The 21,023-nt window shown below is 31.8% G+C and overlaps 3 protein-coding genes and 1 long non-coding RNA gene across 5 annotated transcripts; 1 reads left to right on the forward strand and 3 right to left on the reverse strand.

Moving 5' to 3' along the window:
* The first annotated feature begins 749 nt into the window (after nucleotides 1-749).
* LOC132030763 (probable protein phosphatase 2C 27) lies at nucleotides 750-4,890 on the forward strand. The gene is made up of 4 exons (XM_059420502.1): nucleotides 750-1,369; nucleotides 2,840-3,034; nucleotides 3,681-3,892; nucleotides 4,075-4,890. The coding sequence occupies exons 1-4, from the start codon at nucleotides 1,205-1,207 to the stop codon at nucleotides 4,631-4,633; spliced, it is 1,131 nt and encodes a 376-aa protein (XP_059276485.1). The 5' UTR covers nucleotides 750-1,204; the 3' UTR covers nucleotides 4,634-4,890.
* Nucleotides 4,891-5,541: 651 nt separating this feature from the next.
* Nucleotides 5,542-9,835, reverse strand: LOC132030762 (putative glycerol-3-phosphate transporter 5). The gene is made up of 2 exons (XM_059420501.1): nucleotides 8,785-9,835; nucleotides 5,542-7,561 (listed from the first exon to the last, which is right to left on the reverse strand). Exons 1-2 carry the CDS (start codon nucleotides 9,743-9,745, stop codon nucleotides 7,017-7,019), a joined length of 1,506 nt encoding a protein of 501 aa, XP_059276484.1. The 5' UTR covers nucleotides 9,746-9,835; the 3' UTR covers nucleotides 5,542-7,016.
* A 1,134-nt stretch (nucleotides 9,836-10,969) lies between these two features.
* On the reverse strand, nucleotides 10,970-12,754 carry LOC132030764 (uncharacterized). 2 transcript variants are annotated; one of them, XM_059420505.1, is made up of 4 exons: nucleotides 12,605-12,754; nucleotides 12,098-12,424; nucleotides 11,705-11,820; nucleotides 10,970-11,439 (listed from the first exon to the last, which is right to left on the reverse strand). In XM_059420505.1, the coding sequence occupies exons 2-4, from the start codon at nucleotides 12,239-12,241 to the stop codon at nucleotides 11,175-11,177; spliced, it is 525 nt and encodes a 174-aa protein (XP_059276488.1). In that variant the 5' UTR covers nucleotides 12,242-12,424; nucleotides 12,605-12,754; the 3' UTR covers nucleotides 10,970-11,174. The 2 variants fall into 2 exon arrangements, with proteins under 2 accessions (XP_059276488.1, XP_059276486.1); XM_059420503.1 differs by having other exon boundaries at nucleotides 12,098-12,473; nucleotides 12,605-12,745.
* Nucleotides 12,755-18,499: 5,745 nt separating this feature from the next.
* LOC132069511 (uncharacterized) lies at nucleotides 18,500-19,656 on the reverse strand. Its single transcript, XR_009417795.1, has 2 exons — nucleotides 19,353-19,656; nucleotides 18,500-18,575 (listed from the first exon to the last, which is right to left on the reverse strand). It is a non-coding gene; the product is annotated as an uncharacterized LOC132069511 (long non-coding RNA).
* Between the last annotated feature and the right edge of the window lie 1,367 nt (nucleotides 19,657-21,023).

The raw sequence follows: 21,023 nt of genomic DNA on the forward strand, positions 1-21,023 counted from the left end.
ATTGTAATATTATTTTGCATATACACTAAATTTTGTCCTTGTATCTCAGACCAACTTTATTATAAGATCGTCATATTTCAAATTTCCTATCTTCTTCTATGATCGCGCTGGGCAAATTGACTAGTAAATAATAACAACATTATTTAGTAGATGTACTTTCTTTGGTATGTGTTCTGTTCATAAAATTGAAATATATGAGTATTATGTAAAACATAGGTTTGGTTTTACTCTTGCTACAGAGTCATTTCCTTCCTCTTTTGTCAATCAAAGAATTACCTTTTGTGTACCCAAAGTATATTGGTTGTAAACAGAAACAAGGTATAAGCAGTTCTATGGTAAGTACAATGGTATCAAATATAACAATATGTACAATCATACAGTAATATAATCATCAATTAATTATGATTAAGTATGAGTTGTGTATGTTTAAACACATATCACGTGTACTCGATATGAGTAAGTTTTTACCGATATATACACAATAGCATGATATATACATATGAAATATACAAAATAATATTTCTTTTGTCTTTTTATTCCTTTCTTTAGTTTGACAATGACTAATTAAATAAACAGGAAAAAAGAAGCCACTAGTACCCCTAAAAGTTTCCTATAAAGTTGGTAAGTACTAGCCAACATTAATTAAACCAACAATAACTAATCTGTAATTTTGACGTCAAAACACCACTAAAAGTTTCCTATAAAGTTAATCAAGAAATTCCAACAATAACATGAGATGCAAAATCAATCTTTATTAGAAAATTTTACCTCTCGTCTGACCTTCCTGGCCAAATCTAAATTTAGTCGGACCCAAATACGAATACTTTGAGCCAAGAAAAAAAATCTTCACCTAATAGCCTCCAAAAACAAATAGAAAAGCTTTTCTGTTTCATTGCTTTCACAGTAATACAGCTATTCCCCACTTTTTTCTTGGAAGAAAAATCTGGAAACTCAAAGTTTCCACTGTCTCTCTTCAATGTACATCTATATATATATTTAAATAAATATTATTACTTGCATTACACAGTATATAATCTTTGATTAATCATTTTTCACCTGACCCTTTTTCATATTCTTGATATTCTCTGTTTCTCTGGTTCACAAAGCTTTCAACAACTTTTTAAGTGAAAAAAATAAAAATTCCAATTTGGTTCTCAAAAAAATACCATTTTTTTTTTTTTGGTTGAAACTGATATAAATAGAAATGTGTGTGCAAGATTCAGATGAAGTGAGTGAAGATATGGAGAATTTGGACATTTCCAAGACTGATTGTAGTGAAAAGATGAGATCTGAATTATCAAATACCAATAAAGAGAAATTTGAAAAGAATTCATCTTCTAGCTGTGCTGTGATGAGAAATTCATTCCCAGTAAGGATCTTTTTCTATAATTAACTATGGGTTTATAGTAAATTTTCCATTTTTTTTAAGTATTAGTAACCTTTCTCTTGATGGGCAAAGTTTTGTTGGAAAATTACATTATATTATAAGGTCAAATTTTGTTTTTGTATGCACAGTAGATATTGAATTCCTTGACTTCTTAGTTTGTTTACTTTTTTATATTTTGAATCCTCTTAGTGATAATTTTGGTTCCGCCTATTAGTTTGTAAATGGAAGTTGAGAGGTGTTACTTTGTTAGTATAGGAATAAATTTGGTAGCTTTGAGATTTTTTCAATGATCTTGCAAGATATAATTTTTTTTTTCTTTGTATTTTGAATGAATCCCCTTAGTGAAAATTTTGGTTCCGCCTGTTGGTAGGTGTTACTTGTTAGTATAATAAATTTGGTATCTTTGGAATTTTTTTTCAATAATCTTGCAAGATATGATTTTCCTTTCTGGTATATGGATATAAAGGGTTCATATGATTGACTCTGACTAATATAGATTTAGGTGTACTTGTTGTGTAATTATGAGTTAGAGCTTTTTTTTGGTTAGCAAATGGATGTTGAGAGCTGTTGCTTGTTTTTATATTGAAATTGGTCAATTTGGGATTTGTTCATTGATCTTGCAGATTTGATTCTTTTTTTCTTTCACGGAGTAGTGAAAGGAACAGTAATTGTGTTGTTGTCAATTATCTATTGTTACTAGGCTGGCTTGGAGCTTTTATGTTCCTCTACTATTTGCTACCTCAGCATGTCTTTTTCTTTATTTCTCCTTTTTTCCTTTTTGGTTTTGCCACTTTTTGTTGGAAGGTCTATTTATTAATCATGGGTGTTTATCTTTTGTAATTTGCACTTCTTTGGATCCTTTCTTCTGGTGAAGTGTGGGACTTGGTAGATGGATTTAGTATATTTTTTTCATCTGTTTGTACAGTGTTATAGGTGTTTCTGGTAGAAAGTCAATCATAAATGGAAATTTTTGATGATAATTAGAAATCTTTGTCTTTTGGAAACTAATTTGAATTATATGGACTCTCCACGGAAAACTTGTAGAATCTTGGTTTATTGCTATGTGCCATAGTAAATCATTGAAGTTACTTTAATTACACTCATCCTGTGTTTGTTTGGATGTTCTTTCAGCAGTTAAAATCATTAACTGTGTTACTCAGACTCTTCAAAAATACGTTAGGTGCGTGTCTGATCTTCCAAAAGTAGTGTGTTTTTGGAGGATCCGACACACATCCGGTAATATTTTGGGAAGTCCAAGCAACATAGTTGAGTAGTATCACACATTCCTAGCCCTACGGTCTTTCTGTATTGTTTCCTAAAATAGATCTATTAAGCTTCGCTTCGAAATAGAAAGTTCACTTGAACATTATAACATCTAAGCTGATTGTAAACATGCCTATGGACGTCTTATTTGCCTTATAATTAATTTCTTTCATTTTCACTTTCCTCCAGATGGAAAGTATATCTGAGGATATGACTATTGCAGACCATAAGCAGATCAATATATTCCTTCCAACTCTTAGGTCTGGAGAGTGGTCTGACATTGGAGGCCGTCATGATATGGAAGATACTCACATCTGTATCTCAGACTTGGCTAAGAAATTTGGTCATAGTATGCTTGATGAGGAAGCTATTTCCTTCTATGGAGTAAGTTCTTTGAACTCATCGCTCATACATGACTATTCGTACTTGACAATTTACTCAATTTACTAAGTTGTGCATTTGTATCTTTCCTCTCTATAAGATTTTGTTTGTTGTATTGGAACGTAGGGAACATGGGGTGTATGTGTATTCAAGAGTGCCAGAGCGATTCTTTTAGGACTGGCAATATCCAATGAAATCATAGATCTTTTCTGGATATTGAATTTTTTTTGAAGAGGGTTTTGGTATCAAAGAAGGAAATAGAATGCACTACAGAAGCTGGATGCTTCATGTGAATTTTTTCATCTCCACATATTGAAAACTTAGGAGCCACTTGGACATAGATATTTTCTTCCTTTTTGTCAATTGGACTATTTTTTGGTTAGTTTTTGAAGATGAGTTTTCCAAAGAAAACCAGTTTTTCAGTGAATTTTCTATTCCATTCACAAAACTTGAACGTTTTGTCAAGTGAAATGCATTTCCAAACACAACTTCGAACTTCCAAATACCTTTTTTCAACTTCATCACTTTTACATAGTGCAGGATTTTGATCTCTCCTGGAAAGAGATAATAAGCCAAGTTTTCTACAAATTTTTAGCATATGTCGTATCTGATATTCTTCGACATCTGATGCAAATGGTTTTAGTGACAGGTCTTTGATGGCCATGGTGGGAAGGGAGCAGCACTCTTTGTACGTGATTGCTTACCAAGAATTATCGTTGAGGACGCAGATTTTCCTTTGAAGCTCGAAAAAGTGGTCACAAAATCTTTTTTGGAGACTGATGCTGCCTTTGCCAAGTCATCCTCCCTCGATGCTGCCTTGTCCTCGGGCACAACTGCACTCACTGCTATGATTTTTGGAAGGTAACCGATCCTGCATATTGACCTCGTCGGACTATACTATTTTTTGTTTTCTTCTCGCTATTTTCTTTTTATCCCGTCTTCTGATTTATGGTTCAACCCTAATTTATCTTCAATAGGCTACACTTGGGAGATCAGAGTCTAATATTAGTTTCTATCTTTCTGTACTATTATCTGATGGACAGATCATTACTCGTGGCAAATGCTGGCGATTGTCGAGCTGTACTCTCTCGAGGTGGACTGGCTATGGAAATGTCAAAGGATCACAGACCTTGTTGTGTCAATGAAAGAACACGTGTTGAGTCCTTGGGTGGATTTTTCGATGATGGTTATTTGAACGGACAGTTGGGCGTGACCCGAGCATTGGGCGATTGGCACATAAAGGGACTGAAGGAAGTCGAAAAGGGTGGACCATTGAGTGCTGAACCTGAACTAAAACTACTTACATTAACAAAGGAGGATGAATTCTTGATCATCGGTAGTGATGGAATATGGGACTTTTTTAGAAACCAAAACGCAGTGGATTTCGCCCGGAGGAGACTGCAAGAACATAACAACGTAAAATTATGCTGCAAGGAAATAGTAGATGAGGCCAAAAAACGTGGTGCTATTGACAACTTAACAGTAGTCATGGTGTGTTTTCACTCCGAACCACCGCCACCTATCGCATTCCAAAGATCAAGAATTAGGAAGTGTATCTCTGCCGAAGGGCTTCAAAATCTGAGATCTTTGCTCGAAGGGTAGAGAACGAATTCGCCTTTGTAAATATCTGTGAGGTAGGATTTGTTCTTTCCTTGTAACGTTCCAATTTAGAAGTGAAGCAGATGGAATAAAAGCTTGAGGGAGAGATGAGCAAGCTATTGAACCAAAAATTCGTATATAATTCATTCTTAAATTGTATGCTCGCTTTTCACTAAAGGGCACACATCTGTACTCATTTTCTGGTAGCAGAAACTTTTAGATTCATCGATGAGGAATAAAAGGCTTAGACAAAATTGGGAGCTATTGTTTTTCAATGCCTTAGACTCTCATTCTTTTACTCCTATTGGTTGATTGATTTAGCAGCTTTCCTCTATTAAACTTTCCTTGTTATTAGATGCACCATTAAAGTACTTTCTGAGGATTTTCAGGTGTGCGAAGCAGAAATACATTCCTCTATTTCAAAAGAAATCTTAGTGGCATCAGCTCGACTTTATATTGTGGGAAAACACTTCTTGTTTGCTATCGGTCGCAGTGTAGAACTCCATTGCATGCAATCTTGGTTCATGCATGATTCTAGTTTGGTTTTGCTTGGTACATGCATGATTCTAGTTTATGCTGACTGTCAACCTACCACAACCTTCCTCTTGTTCGAGCTTGAGACAGATGATGTGAGCAAGTTCACCCAAGAGCCAAACCCAACTTTTTTGAGACTGACGCATCGTTTTTGTCTTTTTGGTTTATGCATGACTATGGACAAGAGGTACATGAGAGGATTAGTTTTCATGAAAACCTTGTTGGATGGCACATGTGGTCGAAATTTACATCCGTCCATGCGTGCAACTAGGAGCAGTAGAAAATAGCAAAAGTGCAAAAAGAAGAACAACTGGAATCGGATGTATACATAAAGTTGGCCAAATTGCTAAGGGAGGAATCAGATTTCAGGCACAGAATAGGAAAACAAACACACTGCTAGTTGTAAAAACCAGTTTTAACTGGGGATTAAGCCCAAAAAAATGCAGTCACACACAGCTACCTTCTAAATCCGCCCACGGATGATCTTGCTTATGTCTAAAGTTTCAGATACAGCCTTGGAAACACCAGATTGTCACAAATAGAAGGAAATATGATCAACACACATACACGGAATGCTTTATAAGCATATACAACCAAATCTGTACTTTGCTGTAATTTATTGTCTTGGTTCAGCCCCTTGTAGCTAGAAACACCATCTTTGACTCAAAGTGTTCTTTTCTTGTATCTGTGTTGTTGTCAAACTTATATTCTTTAAGCCCTCACCTCTTGTTTCCGTGGATCCAAAATATAATCCTCAAAATATTGAAGCATATTGACTAGATTCCTGCATGCACCAGCTTTCACCGAAACATCACAACAAAATGAATGGAATAGCACCTTCCTCCTTCAAAATTGATATATTCCGAAGCAGGTAAAGAAACTTATCTATAGGCTTCCAGGCAAACCCAAATCGTAGAAAAAGAGAAATATGCTTTCAACAAAAGCAAATTTACTTGAGACAACAAAAAAGCTGTCTTTGATAGCACACCTCGGTATCACAATGAACTCCATGATGATTAAAATCAGACTGAAGATCATTTTATGAGATACAGGCAATACAAGAGCTACAACCATAAGAAACCATAATTGGAAATCGATTCCTGGATTTACATAATACATGCATATAGCAAGTCAAGTAGCTGAGCAACAGGCTGACAGGTAGAGATCTTGAGCTGAACATATCCGGAGCTTCCCACATTGTCCTACTGATGGACACAACAAATTTCCGCCTCTTGATAAGAGGCCACATTTTTGTCATACCTAATTACACCAACAATTCTGGCTTTCTACACGCAAAGTTTGGAAATCAATTGACTGATCCTGTGGATAGCCACGGCCATGTTTTATGTGAAATATCAAGAGTCAAGCAGAGCTCACATATAGATATATAGATAGACCAAGAAAGAGGGGATGGAGAGATGCTTCTAATACAAAACTGCACAATGCACTGTGCAAAAGAAAAGATTGGAAGAATTATACATTGAGAAGGAAATAGTTTCAACGAACCAGCAATACATTCACCTTTTGCTATAAGAAAACACCAGAAGGCACAGGAAATATACACGTAAGTCAGCTTGCCAGTAATGAACAACCATGTATAAGTATCCACTATGCTGTACTAACTGATCCCAGAAAAAAAAAAGTAATCTCTCTGCTGTGTGAAAATCGCAACCCAGAAAAGGGCATGCATGAATGACAGCTTCAGGAATCCAATATTGAGTTCCTCATTTCTCAATAAGGAGCTCTAAGAATCTATACAAACAATAGTGAACTGCTGAACTACTCAAAGGTTCAAATCATGAACCATTTTCATAATCGAATAGAGGTAGTTTTGCCTTCAAGAGGTTCTGAATCACCTTTTAATCATGCTGATCCAAAGCCATTTCCCTTCATTCAGCTTTCCTTTGATCTCATTTTTCACAATAGGGATTAAAAATAGGCTTGCAATGAATATTGAAAGAATTAGCATAACAAACACACTGTTCCATCCCCTAGTCGAAATATATCCAGCTAAAAGTGGCCCGAGAGCGGCCCCCACCGAACCAGTACCATCTATAATTGCACTCACAGTAGCTAGCGCACGTGAGTTCCCTTTTATCAGGCTCTGAGTACCAAGATCTGCTGAAACTGCTGTGGTAATAAGCGAATAAGGACCATTGACGAGTGCACCAGAAATGAGCATCAAAGAAATGTTGGTAAACATAGATACACTCCCGTATAAGCGATAAAAAAGAAGAGCCGGTATTGATAACAACAAGAATACAATGGAAGTAACCCCACGAGCTTCGATTATGTCGGATGTAACTCCTGCCAAAACCCCTCCGACGACTCCTCCAATATCGAAAATTGTCGAAAGGATCCCAGCACTTTTGTGAGACAGCTGCACACCAGCAACAACTGCAATAACGACAAAATTGTAAGTATGCAACATAAGGTTAGTAGAAGTGGCTGCAACGGAACTTAAAATTTTACACAAGTGGACATCAAAATTTTGTTTGGCTCATCAGCATAAAACAGGGAGTACTTTACTCATAAACAGAGCAATTGCATGTTAATCAATATATTATTCAGCAGATTTTGAACATCATAACTGTTTCAAGCTCCAAAATTAAGCAAGCAAATGCTTTGCTACCCCTATGCTCGTCTAGCAGAAGTAGGAGCGGCAAACAGGAGGGTCAGATCGAATATTGGGGGGGTCGAAAATGGGTTAAACAAAAACGGATAAAATATCCAAACTGCCTATATTTAACTTGGATAAAAAATGTTAACCCACGAATAAGTTAAAAGTCAAAATAAGCTTCGACTCTCAGAATGCAAGAACTCATGAAAAATAACAAGCAGACAAATAGGTATTGATAACATGGATATACATATTATCCATCTGGACATCCATTTTTTGATCCATTTTTAAATGGTCAGTTATCCAATCCATATTTAATGGGTCAGATTGGATGGTTACTTGTTTTTTTTAACCATTTTGCCAGACCTAGTAGTAGGACTAGCTGAAATGAAGCTTAACATTTTACACAACCGAACATCCAAAAAAAAAAAAAAAAAAAAAGACTTTTATTTGGCTCATAAATGTAGAATAGGGATTACTTTACTCATAAACAGAGCAATTACATGTTAAAAAGTATAATAGGTCAGCAGATTAAGAGCTGACTTTGAACATCATAACTGTTTCAAGCGCCGAAATTAAGCAAGCAAAGGCTTTGATTACTTCTATGCTCATCTAGAAGAAGCAAATGAACACAATATGCAATAAAACAACCATATATGTCTCTAACTCTAAATTACTCCAGTTCAAGTGTTGTAAAGCAACAAGAAGTTCTCATAATCTAAGTCATGTTATTCACATGGAAAATAGGATAGTAGTGTTTTACAACAAGAGGCAAAAAGGATACAATCCTAAACTTAATCACACACCACTATCCTATTTTCCACTCAAAGAGTAGTTTTCCTAGCAAAAGTTAGGCGATATTTTTGGATGTTATAGTGAAATGTTGTTATAGAGCACATATAATATAACATAACACGAAAGATCGGTTCCCCAGAAAACATGGATGTTATAGTGAAATGTTGTTATAGAGGATAGCTGTTATAGAGAGGTCTCATGGTACCTGTATGCCTTAAGTAGAACGGTAACCAGTACAAAAAAGTGTAGGCCACTAGCTTAGAGAAAAATAAGCAGAACGCAAACGGTGCCACTCCTGGTAACCTCCAGGCTTGCAAGAACCCGATCGCACCAGCACCCTCCTCCATTTCAGATCCCACAACTCCCCCCTCCTCTTCAGCTTCACCCGTTTCCGGACCCACCAATGCAACTCCCTCCACATTCATCTCAATCTCCTTCGAATCCAATTCAAGACCAATATGATCAGGACTCACAACAAGAAACATATAAACCAATACCGCCACAACTAAAATGAATATCCCGGGCAATAAAAAAGACCAACCCCAACCAAATCCCAACACAGATGAAGCAACTAAAGAACCAATAATATTACCAACAGATGTATTTGAATTCCAAACTCCCATTATCAAACCCCTTTTAGCTTTCCCAAACCAATTTCCCATTACAGCAACAACACAAGGCCAACCAATAGACTGAAAAAGCCCACATAAAACCTGAACAATTAGAAAAAACCCAAGCCAATGCACATCAAGAAAGTAACCTAAACCAAAAGCAATCACCAAAAGCCCACTACCCAACATCCCAACACTCAAGAAAACTCTCAAATCAATATTATCACCAATATGACCAGCAAAATACATCCCAATTGAGTATGCTAACAAGAATGCAAGATCAAGTTCCCCTAAACGGTGGGGTCCACTTAGACCATTAAATGGGGCCCATCCAGTGCCATTAATAGCTTTAATCTCAGGTCCAAGAACTGATTTTACTATACTTGGTGGTTTCCTAGATGCATGAAAAGCTGCATATGCTATAAATGTAAGGAAAAGGACTAAAAATTTGTGGAAAGTTAAGGTTTTTTCAGGTGGATTGAGACTTGGAAATAGATTTAAACCTGGTGGTTGCTTTGTAGATGGAACTAAATTAAAGGGTTTAAGTTCCATCATGTTTTTTCAGTTTCATACATACATAAAAATCAAATCTTTGTGGGGTTTATGTAAATCATAAAAATCAAATCTTTGTATGTGGGGTTTATGTAAATTATAAAAATCAGATCTTTGTATGTGGGGTTTATGTAAATTATAAAGATCAAATCTTTGTATGTGGGGTTTATCAAGATTTACTGAGAAATTGATCAAATGGGGTTTTCAAGAAGATGAAATTGAGTAAAGGGTGTTTGAATTTGTTTGTTTTAAGACATTTTTTGTTCAGATCTATAATGTCTGAAGGTGTTTATGTCGTAGAAGTTAAGGAAAGATGAATTTGGGAGTTTTGTTTTGACTGTTCTTCCTGGGAACTTCCCAGGAAAATGGAAATGAAGATTTTTGGCCCCAAAAACAAACATTTTGTCCTCTTTTTTGGATTTTAAACTTTATTACCGGATTTTAAACTGTATTACCTTAATATTTTAAAAAATAATAATTAAGTTTAATAGCTGTTTAAATTTAAAATATAAGATCAATCTATTGTCAGTAGCGGAATCGGAATTTGAAGCTTATAGATTCTGAATTTGTCACTAAACTCATAACTTATTTTAGTTACTAAGATCGTCATTATGTGTACATATTTAATGAATTTCGTAATATAAATAAAAGGTCTAAAAAGAAATTATTGAGTTCGTCTCAACTCGTATCAAGTACTATAGTTGTGCCTCAGCAAATTGTCCCATATAAGTTTTAAATTAACGAATTTGTATTATTTTTCTTAGAGCCAAACCATATAATTCTTAAAAAATCAGGAAATATAGTTCAAAACAATCATTCTTCTAATTTTAAAGGTGATTAGCACCTTAAGATATGTTAGGAATTGCTCTATGAGTTAGCATAAACTAGTCTAGTTTGTACATTTTGAGCTCGGTTCATTTAATAAATCTGTTACAAAATATTTGATGGGAAAAGTTACACAACGTTATATTGGTGAGAGATAACAGGTACTTGAAAAAAATAGTTGAGGTGCACATAATTGACCCCAAAACACCACCTTTAAAGAAAATAATTATTAGGATCTTTCCTGGTCACCTTTTCAGTAGACACTAACAATTTTGCTCTTTTTATTTTTTTCTAAATACGTTATACTATGTTAATTACACAAGTTTTGACAAGTATTTGCATTTGTATATATATTGAATCTAAATTCGTATCAGATAAATTGAGACGAAGAAATAGTTAGTATGGACTAGAAAATGATCAATTTGTAAATCTTGATTAAATCAACATATTTATGCACACAAGATATCTCAAATGCTGCAAGAAAAGCTTTTCATATTATATATTCAGAAAGTCTTGTGCACTTAGAAGGACGTCATACGAAGTAGTTAAGGGTCCTTCGAGTCATCCGATAAAATTGGTTAAGATACAAAAAAATTAACGAAGTGATCTAGATTTTCATTCTACAAGCAGGACAATTTGCATTAGACTCAAGCCATGGCTCTAAACACTTGGAATGAAACCTATGGGCACAAGGCAATTGCATTAAATTGTCCATTATTCTAAATTGGTCCAAGCAAATGATGCATTCATCTTGTTCTGAAGATTTCCATCCCATCTTTGCCCAATTGATGAACCTCTTTGACACACTTTTCTTTAATCCAAACACTTCTTTGCACACAAATCCTTGCCCTTTTTGTCTATTATTGGTACTCCTGAAATCCATTACAACAAATGAAATAAACAATCAGTGCCAGCTAACAACTCTTTCAGGAAAACAAATTTATTCAAGTCCTTTTGCCCGATGAGTCATTTACTTAAATGGACCTTTCACGTATTTATGTGTGTGAAAAGCTATTGAAATTATAACAAATATAAAAATTTTGAACCCGTCAAATTAAAATTATAGATCTTCCTAGGTAGATAAAGGGTCAAAAGGAAGATAATAAATAAGGGTGCTAGGGAAATTTAGCCTTTTACCATTTGCTTTCTAAATTCCATTGTCCACTAAGCTTTTTATCCAATCTTTGCTTGGCTTTTCTGGAAATTTCAATTAATTTCTCATCTTGATATGCATGGCTTGCTGCACTTCTTTGCTGTTAATTCAATTTAACCAAACAAGAAAAAGGACATAAGAATTAGTATCAACTCATTCTATATACGGTGGAACGGATCAAATCCCTCCTCCTCCGCTTAATAAGTGAGGTTTTGAGCTCGAGCTCTGAAAATGGAAAAGCTTTTGGTAAAGAGTGTTTCTTTCTTTCTTGCCCTATGCATACAAATCTGAATTAATTCTCTCCCACTAGATTATTTTAAACAAATAAAACATCAACAAACAATGAGTATAATTGTCAGAGGACTTTACTAGTTTACCTTGGATGAACTTGAGCTTAGATGGAATTGATCATAGTTGCTTGTGTAGAGGCAAAAACTAGACGAATTCAACCAATTATTGCCACTCCTTTGATGAAACCTCCTTCTCCTAGCATGTTCAACACCAGGAAGCATGCCAGCCATATATTTTTACACAAACTCAAAAAGAACAAAAAGAAAAAGAGAGAAAACAAAATTCTACAAATATGGATATCGGATCTAAAATGTTGAGTTTATCGATTCTGAATTCTAAAAAAGACGGTTATCGAATTATTCAAATCGGTAACTACAACTCTAGCTTCGGCTCAGCAACTCTCCACACATGATCTACAAAGGAAAATTAGAATAATGAACCTGTTGCCTTAGTTTCTACTTCCTACAAAACATATAGCCATGAGCAAGAATAAGTGAAAGAGCAATCATAAAGTGAAAGAGCAATCATACTAAGGAACCATGTAAAGATCTCATTATTATATTTTTAAAGATAAAAAAGAAAGAATATAGTACCTCACATGAAAAGCACAATCTTTTTTTTGGCAAGTAAATTAACTTTGATCTGAATCTTGGCAGATTTTAGGCACTAAAGCTTTTGCCAGACCAAAAAAGTTCCCACCCATGTGCTTATCTTCGTTTTAATAATAATATAAGATACCATTTTCAGCTCCAATTTTCCTTTGTCTCGGCCATTTTATTTATTTATCATTAAAAAAACGAATGAAAGAAGCTGGTAGTGGTAGGTACGTACGATACACGTGGTCAGGGGCGGAGCTATCCTTGGAGTGTCAAGATATCTTTGCCCAAGGAAGTTTTAGTTTAATAGGTATACCAACGTTGACGCCTCTTAAAGCCACAAGTTGAAAAAAAGTCCTACAAGGTCTCGTGTTTGAATAGGTGATATCAATATTTTTTGACACCACTTAACATGAATCATGTCCACTGGACGTGGTGTAATGAATGAGATCTTATCTCAAGTTTGCATTTTGGAAACAAAAAGAACTCTTGATAGGAAGTAATTTTCCGTTAATGCATTTTGCGCCGTGTGACTTTAAAATAGTCGATTTAATGAATTAGAGGTGTACTGAAAATTTAAAGTTTTTCCGTTCTTATAATGACTTCAAGTTAATTTTATAATAATAATGATTTCATGATCAATCTTTATAAAATTAAGTAACATATATATATATATATATATATATATATATATATATATATATATATATATATATATATATTTATATATATAAACAATGTAGATCCGTAACTCTTGAATAGGATTTTTGTATCCACTTTTTCCTTTAATGCTTATTATTCTTTTGTTGTTTAGATGTATGACTTTAAAATTATCAGCATGACAATATAAGTGTGACAGTGTTAGTGTTACAAAGTGAGACACGTGACTAACCAAAAAACCAACAATATCTTCTTCATCAAACATATCACACAGCTTGGGCTAGACACCTTTTTGTAGCGGCTTTCGCAAATATAATAGTAATAACCTCTAATCTTTAAAAAAAAAAAAAAAAAAGGGCATCTTGTTTCAAAAAATAATCTAATTTATAAATGTATTAAAAAAATTATATATATTTGGGACTTTTTTACACACACACACACACACACACACACACATACTTATTATATATATATATATATATATATATATATATATATATATATATATATATATATATATATATATATTAAATTATTAATTATTCTAATTTAAAGTACTTTGTATACAATTCTAAAGATATAGTAGTTTTTTTTTATCATAAAAACTTGAAATTCATATTAAAAATTAGTCAATCTAACACTTCTCTCTCACTCACTTTTCGTATCCGTATTGAATCCGATTAATTCAAATTCGTAATGCGTAGAGCCATAAGAGCAAGAAAAAAATCACACGATTCATGAAAAACATTACAATTACAATTGAAAAATAAAAAAAAACAAAAATATCTTGAGAACTCATGGGATTAAAAAAGTGAAAAAACCAACCAATATTTAAAAAAAAAAAGAAGTATAAAAACAGTGGAACCCAAGCTCCACCAAAAAAGAACACCTTCCTTCAACTAATAAACTCTCTTTATATTCCTTACTTTTCAAGAACTCTCCAAAGTATATATTTTCTCTAAAAACAAGTTAAGGATGGACAACTATTTATAGGTAACAATATTATCCTTGTAATAATGGATAAAAAAAAAAGTGATATTAAACATATTAAAAAAAATGAAAACAAGGAATAATGTCAAAAAAAAAACCGTGTAAACTTTATATTCGTAGCAAAAGTTACAAGGCATTATATAATAAAATTTTGAGGGGAGAAGAAAAAAACAATCTCGCAAAAAAAGGTTGCAATATATTGATATCTAATATTAAAATGCTCAAAACACTTACAATCCCCCACTTTTTAATATATATATATATATATATATATATATATATATATATATATATATATATATATATATATATTATATGCATAAAAATAGTGCAAATAATAATCAATGTGGGCCCCATACTAAACAACACCAAGCAATATATAAAAAAAAAATAGGTGAAATCGTCAAGGGAACTTAACACCCCAATAAGAAACTTCATTAAGAGTTTATAAAGCATGGGGAGGGAATAAATAAACCCATTTTTCGTCGTCATCATATGTTATTTTTCCCATTGAAAAATAGGGGGTTGGCCCCTATAATACTAAATAATCCATCCCACTCTAATAAATGTGCAAAATTTTCTTTTGCCAAAATCCGCAAAAATCAAAGATTTGACATAATCAATTAATGGTAAACTTGTCAAATATGATCTCACAAAAAAGTGTTTTCTCCTATAAAGGATTTTACCGTTATAATAACAAAACTCTACCAGCAATATAAAAAAATTAAAAAAAAAAAAATAAGGAATGAAAATAATAAATCTCTTAACCATTATTAAAAAAAATTAATTTAATAAAAAAGCAATAATCGTTTGCTTTTTTGATAAAAAATAATAAGCACCACTAACGTAAAAATATAACCGAATTGGTAGAACAGATACGATAAAGTGTTCAAACTAAGAAAAGCCTATATTAATATTTTTTATAAAAACAAGCCATCTTTTTAAACAAATATTTCATAATCCTCGTATATATATTCATTATGCATAAAAAAGTGCTAAGTACTCCAATGTCGCATAAAAAATTGTGCCTAGTGCACCCCATATATAAATATATATATATATATATATAAAATTTATCAATCAAACTTTGAAAGAAAACAAGTGAATACTTGAATCAAAAGAGTTACAACACCAATCAAGAAATATATATATATAAATTTTCTCAAATAAAAAACCGTAGGAAAATTCCATCACATGTTTTAGTAATTTTTATTCCAAGAATAATTTTCACCAAAAAAAAAATGGCTTCTAAAATATTTTTAGTTTCACCAAAACCCATGTTAAAAATAATGTCAATAAATCATGAACATAGTGTTACTAACACGTGAATTTTCCAGTAAACACTTATCAATATAAAACCATTTTCAATCATGCTTGGAATCAAATTTCTACCATTTTTTTGTCTGCAAGCCATATAATTTAGTAAGTTTAACACTTTGTGTGTTAATAAAAAAAATATAAATTTCCTCATTTAGGTCCCCATAAAAATCCATTTGGTGAATATAAAATCAAAATTGGCAAAATTAAAAGCCTTATGGATGTAATTCTATTAAAAAAAGTCAAAAAATTTAGGCCTTCTAGTTGTTTAAAACCAAACTATCTTATATTATCAATAATGATATATTTTATACTTTTTCTTATCAATTTATTAACACAATTGTTTTACAACCAGCAAAATTTAATCAAGTTTTTTTGTAAATTTCCATTTCATTATATTCTAATCTTTCCAAAAAAGCATCATGTAAGATAAAGCTAGTTTGTTTTTTCCATATTAAAAAATATAAAAATCAGTATCTTTTTCTATCTAGCTCTTTTACTTCTCTTAACTTCATCATTTCTTATTTTACTAAAATAAATATACTTACAAATATTTAGTATTTTAAAATAAGATAGAAATTTAATGAAAAATAGCTCTTTCTATTATTATATTATCTTACTAAAAATCTAATAAATTTGAAATAACCAAGAAAAGCATTAGTAACTTTTTTACCCAAAAATATATTTGGAGATCCAAAGCCTTACATAATAAGGTAAATTAATCCCAAATTTATAATTTCTCAAATGGACGTTAGTCTTTTTTAAAATTCAACACATAACAAGCATAAAATAGCTTCCCCAAAAAATTTAGAGGTGCACTAGACTCAATAAGCATGGCATTTGTCAACTCAACTAAAGTTTTTTCTCCAAACACCATTAAAAAATAAGGAGTAGTTTCATGAATTATTCCCAATGATCTAACAAAAGAATTAAACTCATTAGACTCATATTCACTTTCTATCACTTCTAATTCTTTTTATTTTTCTAATATAAGATTTAAAATAAATTTAATAATTTGAAAGAACTTTTATTTTTCATCAAGAAAACATAAATTAGATAAAAAAAGTAATAAAATATCTATTTCCTCCACGAGTTAAATTCCTCCAAGTTCACAAATTGAAAGTATCAATAATTCGCTTTTGTCAAATTGAAAATGAGGCCTTTTTGTGATTTTGGCTTTACTACAAGCTTCACATTTTTCAAAGAGATCATTGGGATTAATCCTAAACTACTCATGATTCCTACATAACGATTATTAATATGACACAAACGAGCTTTTAAAAAAGCATATAAAAATTAGTAACTTTATTTATCTCAACATTCAACTTAAACATCCCATCACATTAATATACAAAAATACCTTTTTTCACTATTACAAACGATAATATTATATTGAATCGTTTATTAAGAAGAAAACTATATATATATATATATATATATATATATAAAGCTCAACTATCTCAAACACAACTACATACACATACGCACTATAATAGTATACACTTTGAACCAATCTTTGTTGCATGAGCATAAAACGGCTACTGAGTTTCAGCCCACCATCCATATATATATATGTATATATACGAATTTTTGAATAAGGTGTAGGACCCGTTTCTGTGAAACTAACATATGCCCACTCTGAATCCGGTCCTCCATTTTGCCTGTTGATTTCAAGATTTTGTTTCCCATTATTTTTCTATTTGCTTCATTTATTTTTGTGCATTATTTGAAGTATTAAATTTACCTTATTTGTTGTAAGTTTCTCTTCCGTTTGTATGTGCATTTGACAAGCCTTATCAGCATTTATAATCAACGTCTCAAGAAAGGTTTCCTTTTTGTTCGTGGCATATTTTTTTGAAATTCCTTCCATGAAGGTGGAAGTTACAAAGTGACAAACAACAAGTTATCTCCAATTTTGATCCAAAAAACCAACAATCATTATAAAGTCTTGAGCTTGATCATCAAACATATCACACAGCTTGGGCTATTTACTCGACACCTTTTCTTTGCGAGAGTAAGATATCATTAATCATAAAAATTATCCGATAGTTAAGTAAATAATCTAACTTGTAAAAAAAAAATTTTTTTTGAAGAAAATAAAAAAGTTAAATCATTCATGGAAGAGTTGTCTATTTATTTGGATTTAAGGAAAAATAAACTAAGAGTTTATAAATGTATTAAAATCTCTTAAAATGATATATATTGTTAAGATCTCCTGAGGACATTTTAATTGTAGCCAAACAAAATTTAGATTTACAAATTACAATTACAATATAAAATGAAGAAATTATTATATTACGCGAATATCTTCTCTTTAAGGAATTATGTAACACAATTATTATTTAGATGAATTTTTATAATCAACAAAAATGGGAGTTTTTTCCAAAAGAAGTAACATATGTTAAACTCTCTTATATTATTACTTTTCAAGAACTCTAAAGTATATTTTTCTCTACTTGGGTACAAAGTTATATGGACAGATTTATAGGTAGTAATTTTATTTGTAATAATAAAAAGGTATGGTTTAATATTAAACTTATATTATAATAAAATATCATAGTAATCTAACAAGGAATAATCTCACATTATGGTCACTTTATGCCACCAAACCGTAAGAAACTAAGACCAATTACGTTCTTTGTGGCTGCCCAAGCAACAAGAAGTTACAAGGCATTATTGCCATTAAGTATAATATTTAAAGGTAAACTTAATGCCATTAAAGTGAACCATGGGAGCAAGAAATCTGTATGCAAAAGGTCACATTTAATATATTGATAGCTAATATTAAAATGCTCAAAACACTTACAATAACACCTTAACATGATTGTTTGAGATGCTCAATTCAAAAAGCATATATAGTAATTTATGACCAAAACAATTTATTTGGCTACTAGCCTACTACAATACCACTTGTAAAAGCCCACATTTTTCTCCACCATTTTTCAGTTGGAATTTCAACTCCAAATGGACGAAAACAATCAATTCTCCATAGCCACTTCACCTCTATCTGTCAAACATAAACTCAAGAACTCGGACCGATGAGAATCTTACATTTCTTATCGACTGTTTGTAAAAAATAACATGTATTGGCATTATTTTTTAAAACATCATTTGTCCACAAAATAAACTGCACATCTTTAGTTTTGAGGGACTTTAAGTGTACTTTTGTCTTTTAACATGATTATGCATGTATTAATAATTCGGGTATTGCTAATACCACGATTCGTTATGTATTAGTGTTTTTTATATATAAGATAGTAATAAAATAGTTATACATAAATCGAAAAAGTGTACCACATGAGAAACTAGTAATACCAACGCTAATACATACTTCCTCCGTCCTATAATAAATGTCATTTTAACAAAAAAACAGGCATATTAAGAAACTAATAATGCAATGTGAAGTTTACCAAATTATTCCTATATAATAAAAATAATTTACTTTTTCCTTTCGATTAAAATACCAACAATAATAATCTTTATCGACATGTGACTTTTTCAATAATATTAAATTTTTTAACTTTTGGTTTTTATCTAAAGATAAAGTTGGAAAAAAGCTAGCTTTTATATTTTTATTTAAGTGACACTTTATTATCGATAATTTTTTTAATTAAAAACGGTTATTGGAAACAAAACGAGCATTTAGTAAAACCCGCTAATTCCTCATCACCTTTTTAGTCGTCTTCCCCAATTTAGTATATCCAAAAATCCCCAATTTTTCTCTGCAAATTCTCTCTCACAATGGATGAAAACGATGAATTCTCGGTAGTGACTTCACGTCCATCTCTCAAACAGAAACTCAAGAACTCTCTTTGCTTTTCCTGTTGCTTCCCTCACCGCCGTCCTCCGCCACCTCAGCCTTCATCCTCCGATGAAAATCCGGGTCTAATCTGGGTCAACCCGGAAGAACCCCCGAATTTAAAAGAGAAGGTCTTAACTGTTCTCAATTTCGTTGGAAATAGGCATAAAAGACACTCTTCTACTGAGTTTCGTTATGATCCCTTCAGTTATTCCCTTAATTTTGAACATGGGTTTTGTAATAATAATGATGAAGAAGAAGAAGCACCTTTGAGGAATTTTTCTTCTAGGGAAGTAACTGCTGCAAGCTAAATTTATGTGTAATTGTAAGGGTTAATGACTAGTAATTTTACCTTTCTTTTTTTCTTTTTGTTTTAATATTTACCTTCTTTTTTTTATTTTATAAAGCTTTGTTATAGAATATGAAATTGAACTTGAGGTTGATTTGTACATAACTCTCAATCTTAAAAATCTTGTCTTTTTTCCTTATTTTTTATTTTGCTGCTCTCTGCTTTGCGGTGTATATTTGAAATTTATAAGTTTGTGATATATTATTTGTACATATTAGTATATTTCTGAACATTTATACATGATCTTACAAAAAATTAATGAGTATATTTGTACATATTACACTCTACATTCGCCTTTAATTCTGTCTGTATATTACCTCTATTTCTCTTTGGCTTGTAAGAAATTTAAGGGACACATGAATTTTGATACTGAAATTTCTCTTTGCAGAATTTGGCATGAATTTCATCTACATAGCAGAGTTACCCACCTGCCATTTTACTTGGTTCAAAGGTCATTAATGTAATGTGATATAGTTTGACTGGGCATAAAATTTAAGAAATAAAGGAAGTTTTTTGAATTTTGTGATCTAAAATAAGTTAAAGATATTTATATAGTTATAGATTATCTCGTTAAGCGTGAAAAATAAAGTTTAAAGTTAAATTGTTACTAAATAAGGAAATGTATCATTTTTTTGGAATAGATTAAAAAAAGTGTATTACATAAATTGTGACAACGTAGTAAATATTTAGTTAAATGATCCTTTTTGACTTGAGATCAAATAAAAACATGCGATTGATAAATAAGAATAGAGAAGATATTTTAATTGATCATGGGAGATCATTTTCTGCGTGGAGAGTTGAGCTCAATAATGTGTCAAACTATTCCTACTAGCTTTTCTCTTTCAGAAAGAAGGGAAACAGAATACTTTGCCTACTTATAGCTCAATAGAAATACAAATTTATAAAGGGTTATTTCCAAAAGAGAGAGGCAATTGATTTATTTTTATGTTGAAAATTTATGTCAGCTAGGAGATTTGATTAAAAAAAATGGGTTGTTTGTTTATTCCCTCGTTCTGACGCATATGTTAAATTAGTTATTTTATGTTCATTTGTCTTTAAAAGCAATATGTGTGATTTTTTCAGAATCGCCGTGAGTTGGCTACCAAATGAATTGGCGTCTGTGGTTGAGTATTTCTATTTCTGCTAAAGAGGTGAAAAGACAATTGCGTTATCTTTTTTATATATAATAATAATAAGATCATAGTAGAACTGTTATTGGATAAGAATATGACTTTTTTATGACTCATAACTTTAAGATAAGATCCACTCAAGGTATTTTTTTATGTTGGGGAAAAAGGGGA

Source organism: Lycium ferocissimum, chromosome 9, assembly GCF_029784015.1.
Source record: "Lycium ferocissimum isolate CSIRO_LF1 chromosome 9, AGI_CSIRO_Lferr_CH_V1, whole genome shotgun sequence".
Lineage (NCBI taxonomy): Eukaryota > Viridiplantae > Streptophyta > Magnoliopsida > Solanales > Solanaceae > Lycium > Lycium ferocissimum.

Excerpts from the sequence above, each read along its gene's own strand:
- LOC132030763 (XM_059420502.1), top strand. The coding sequence starts at position 1,205 with ATGTGTGTGCAAGATTCAGATGAAGTGAGTGAAGATATGGAGAATTTG. Across the intron at positions 1,370-2,839 it reads TGATGAGAAATTCATTCCCA|ATGGAAAGTATATCTGAGGA; the intron begins GTAAGGATCTTT and ends ACTTTCCTCCAG. Across the intron at positions 3,893-4,074 it reads ACTGCTATGATTTTTGGAAG|ATCATTACTCGTGGCAAATG; the intron begins GTAACCGATCCT and ends TCTGATGGACAG.
- LOC132030762 (XM_059420501.1), bottom strand. The coding sequence starts at position 9,745 with ATGATGGAACTTAAACCCTTTAATTTAGTTCCATCTACAAAGCAACCA. Across the intron at positions 7,562-8,784 it reads GTTCTACTTAAGGCATACAG|TTGTTGCTGGTGTGCAGCTG; the intron begins GTACCATGAGAC and ends TCGTTATTGCAG.
- LOC132030764 (XM_059420505.1), bottom strand. The coding sequence starts at position 12,241 with ATGGCTGGCATGCTTCCTGGTGTTGAACATGCTAGGAGAAGGAGGTTT. Across the intron at positions 11,821-12,097 it reads TAAGCTCAAGTTCATCCAAG|CAAAGAAGTGCAGCAAGCCA; the intron begins GTAAACTAGTAA and ends TTGAATTAACAG. Across the intron at positions 11,440-11,704 it reads TGGAATTTAGAAAGCAAATG|GAGTACCAATAATAGACAAA; the intron begins GTAAAAGGCTAA and ends AATGGATTTCAG.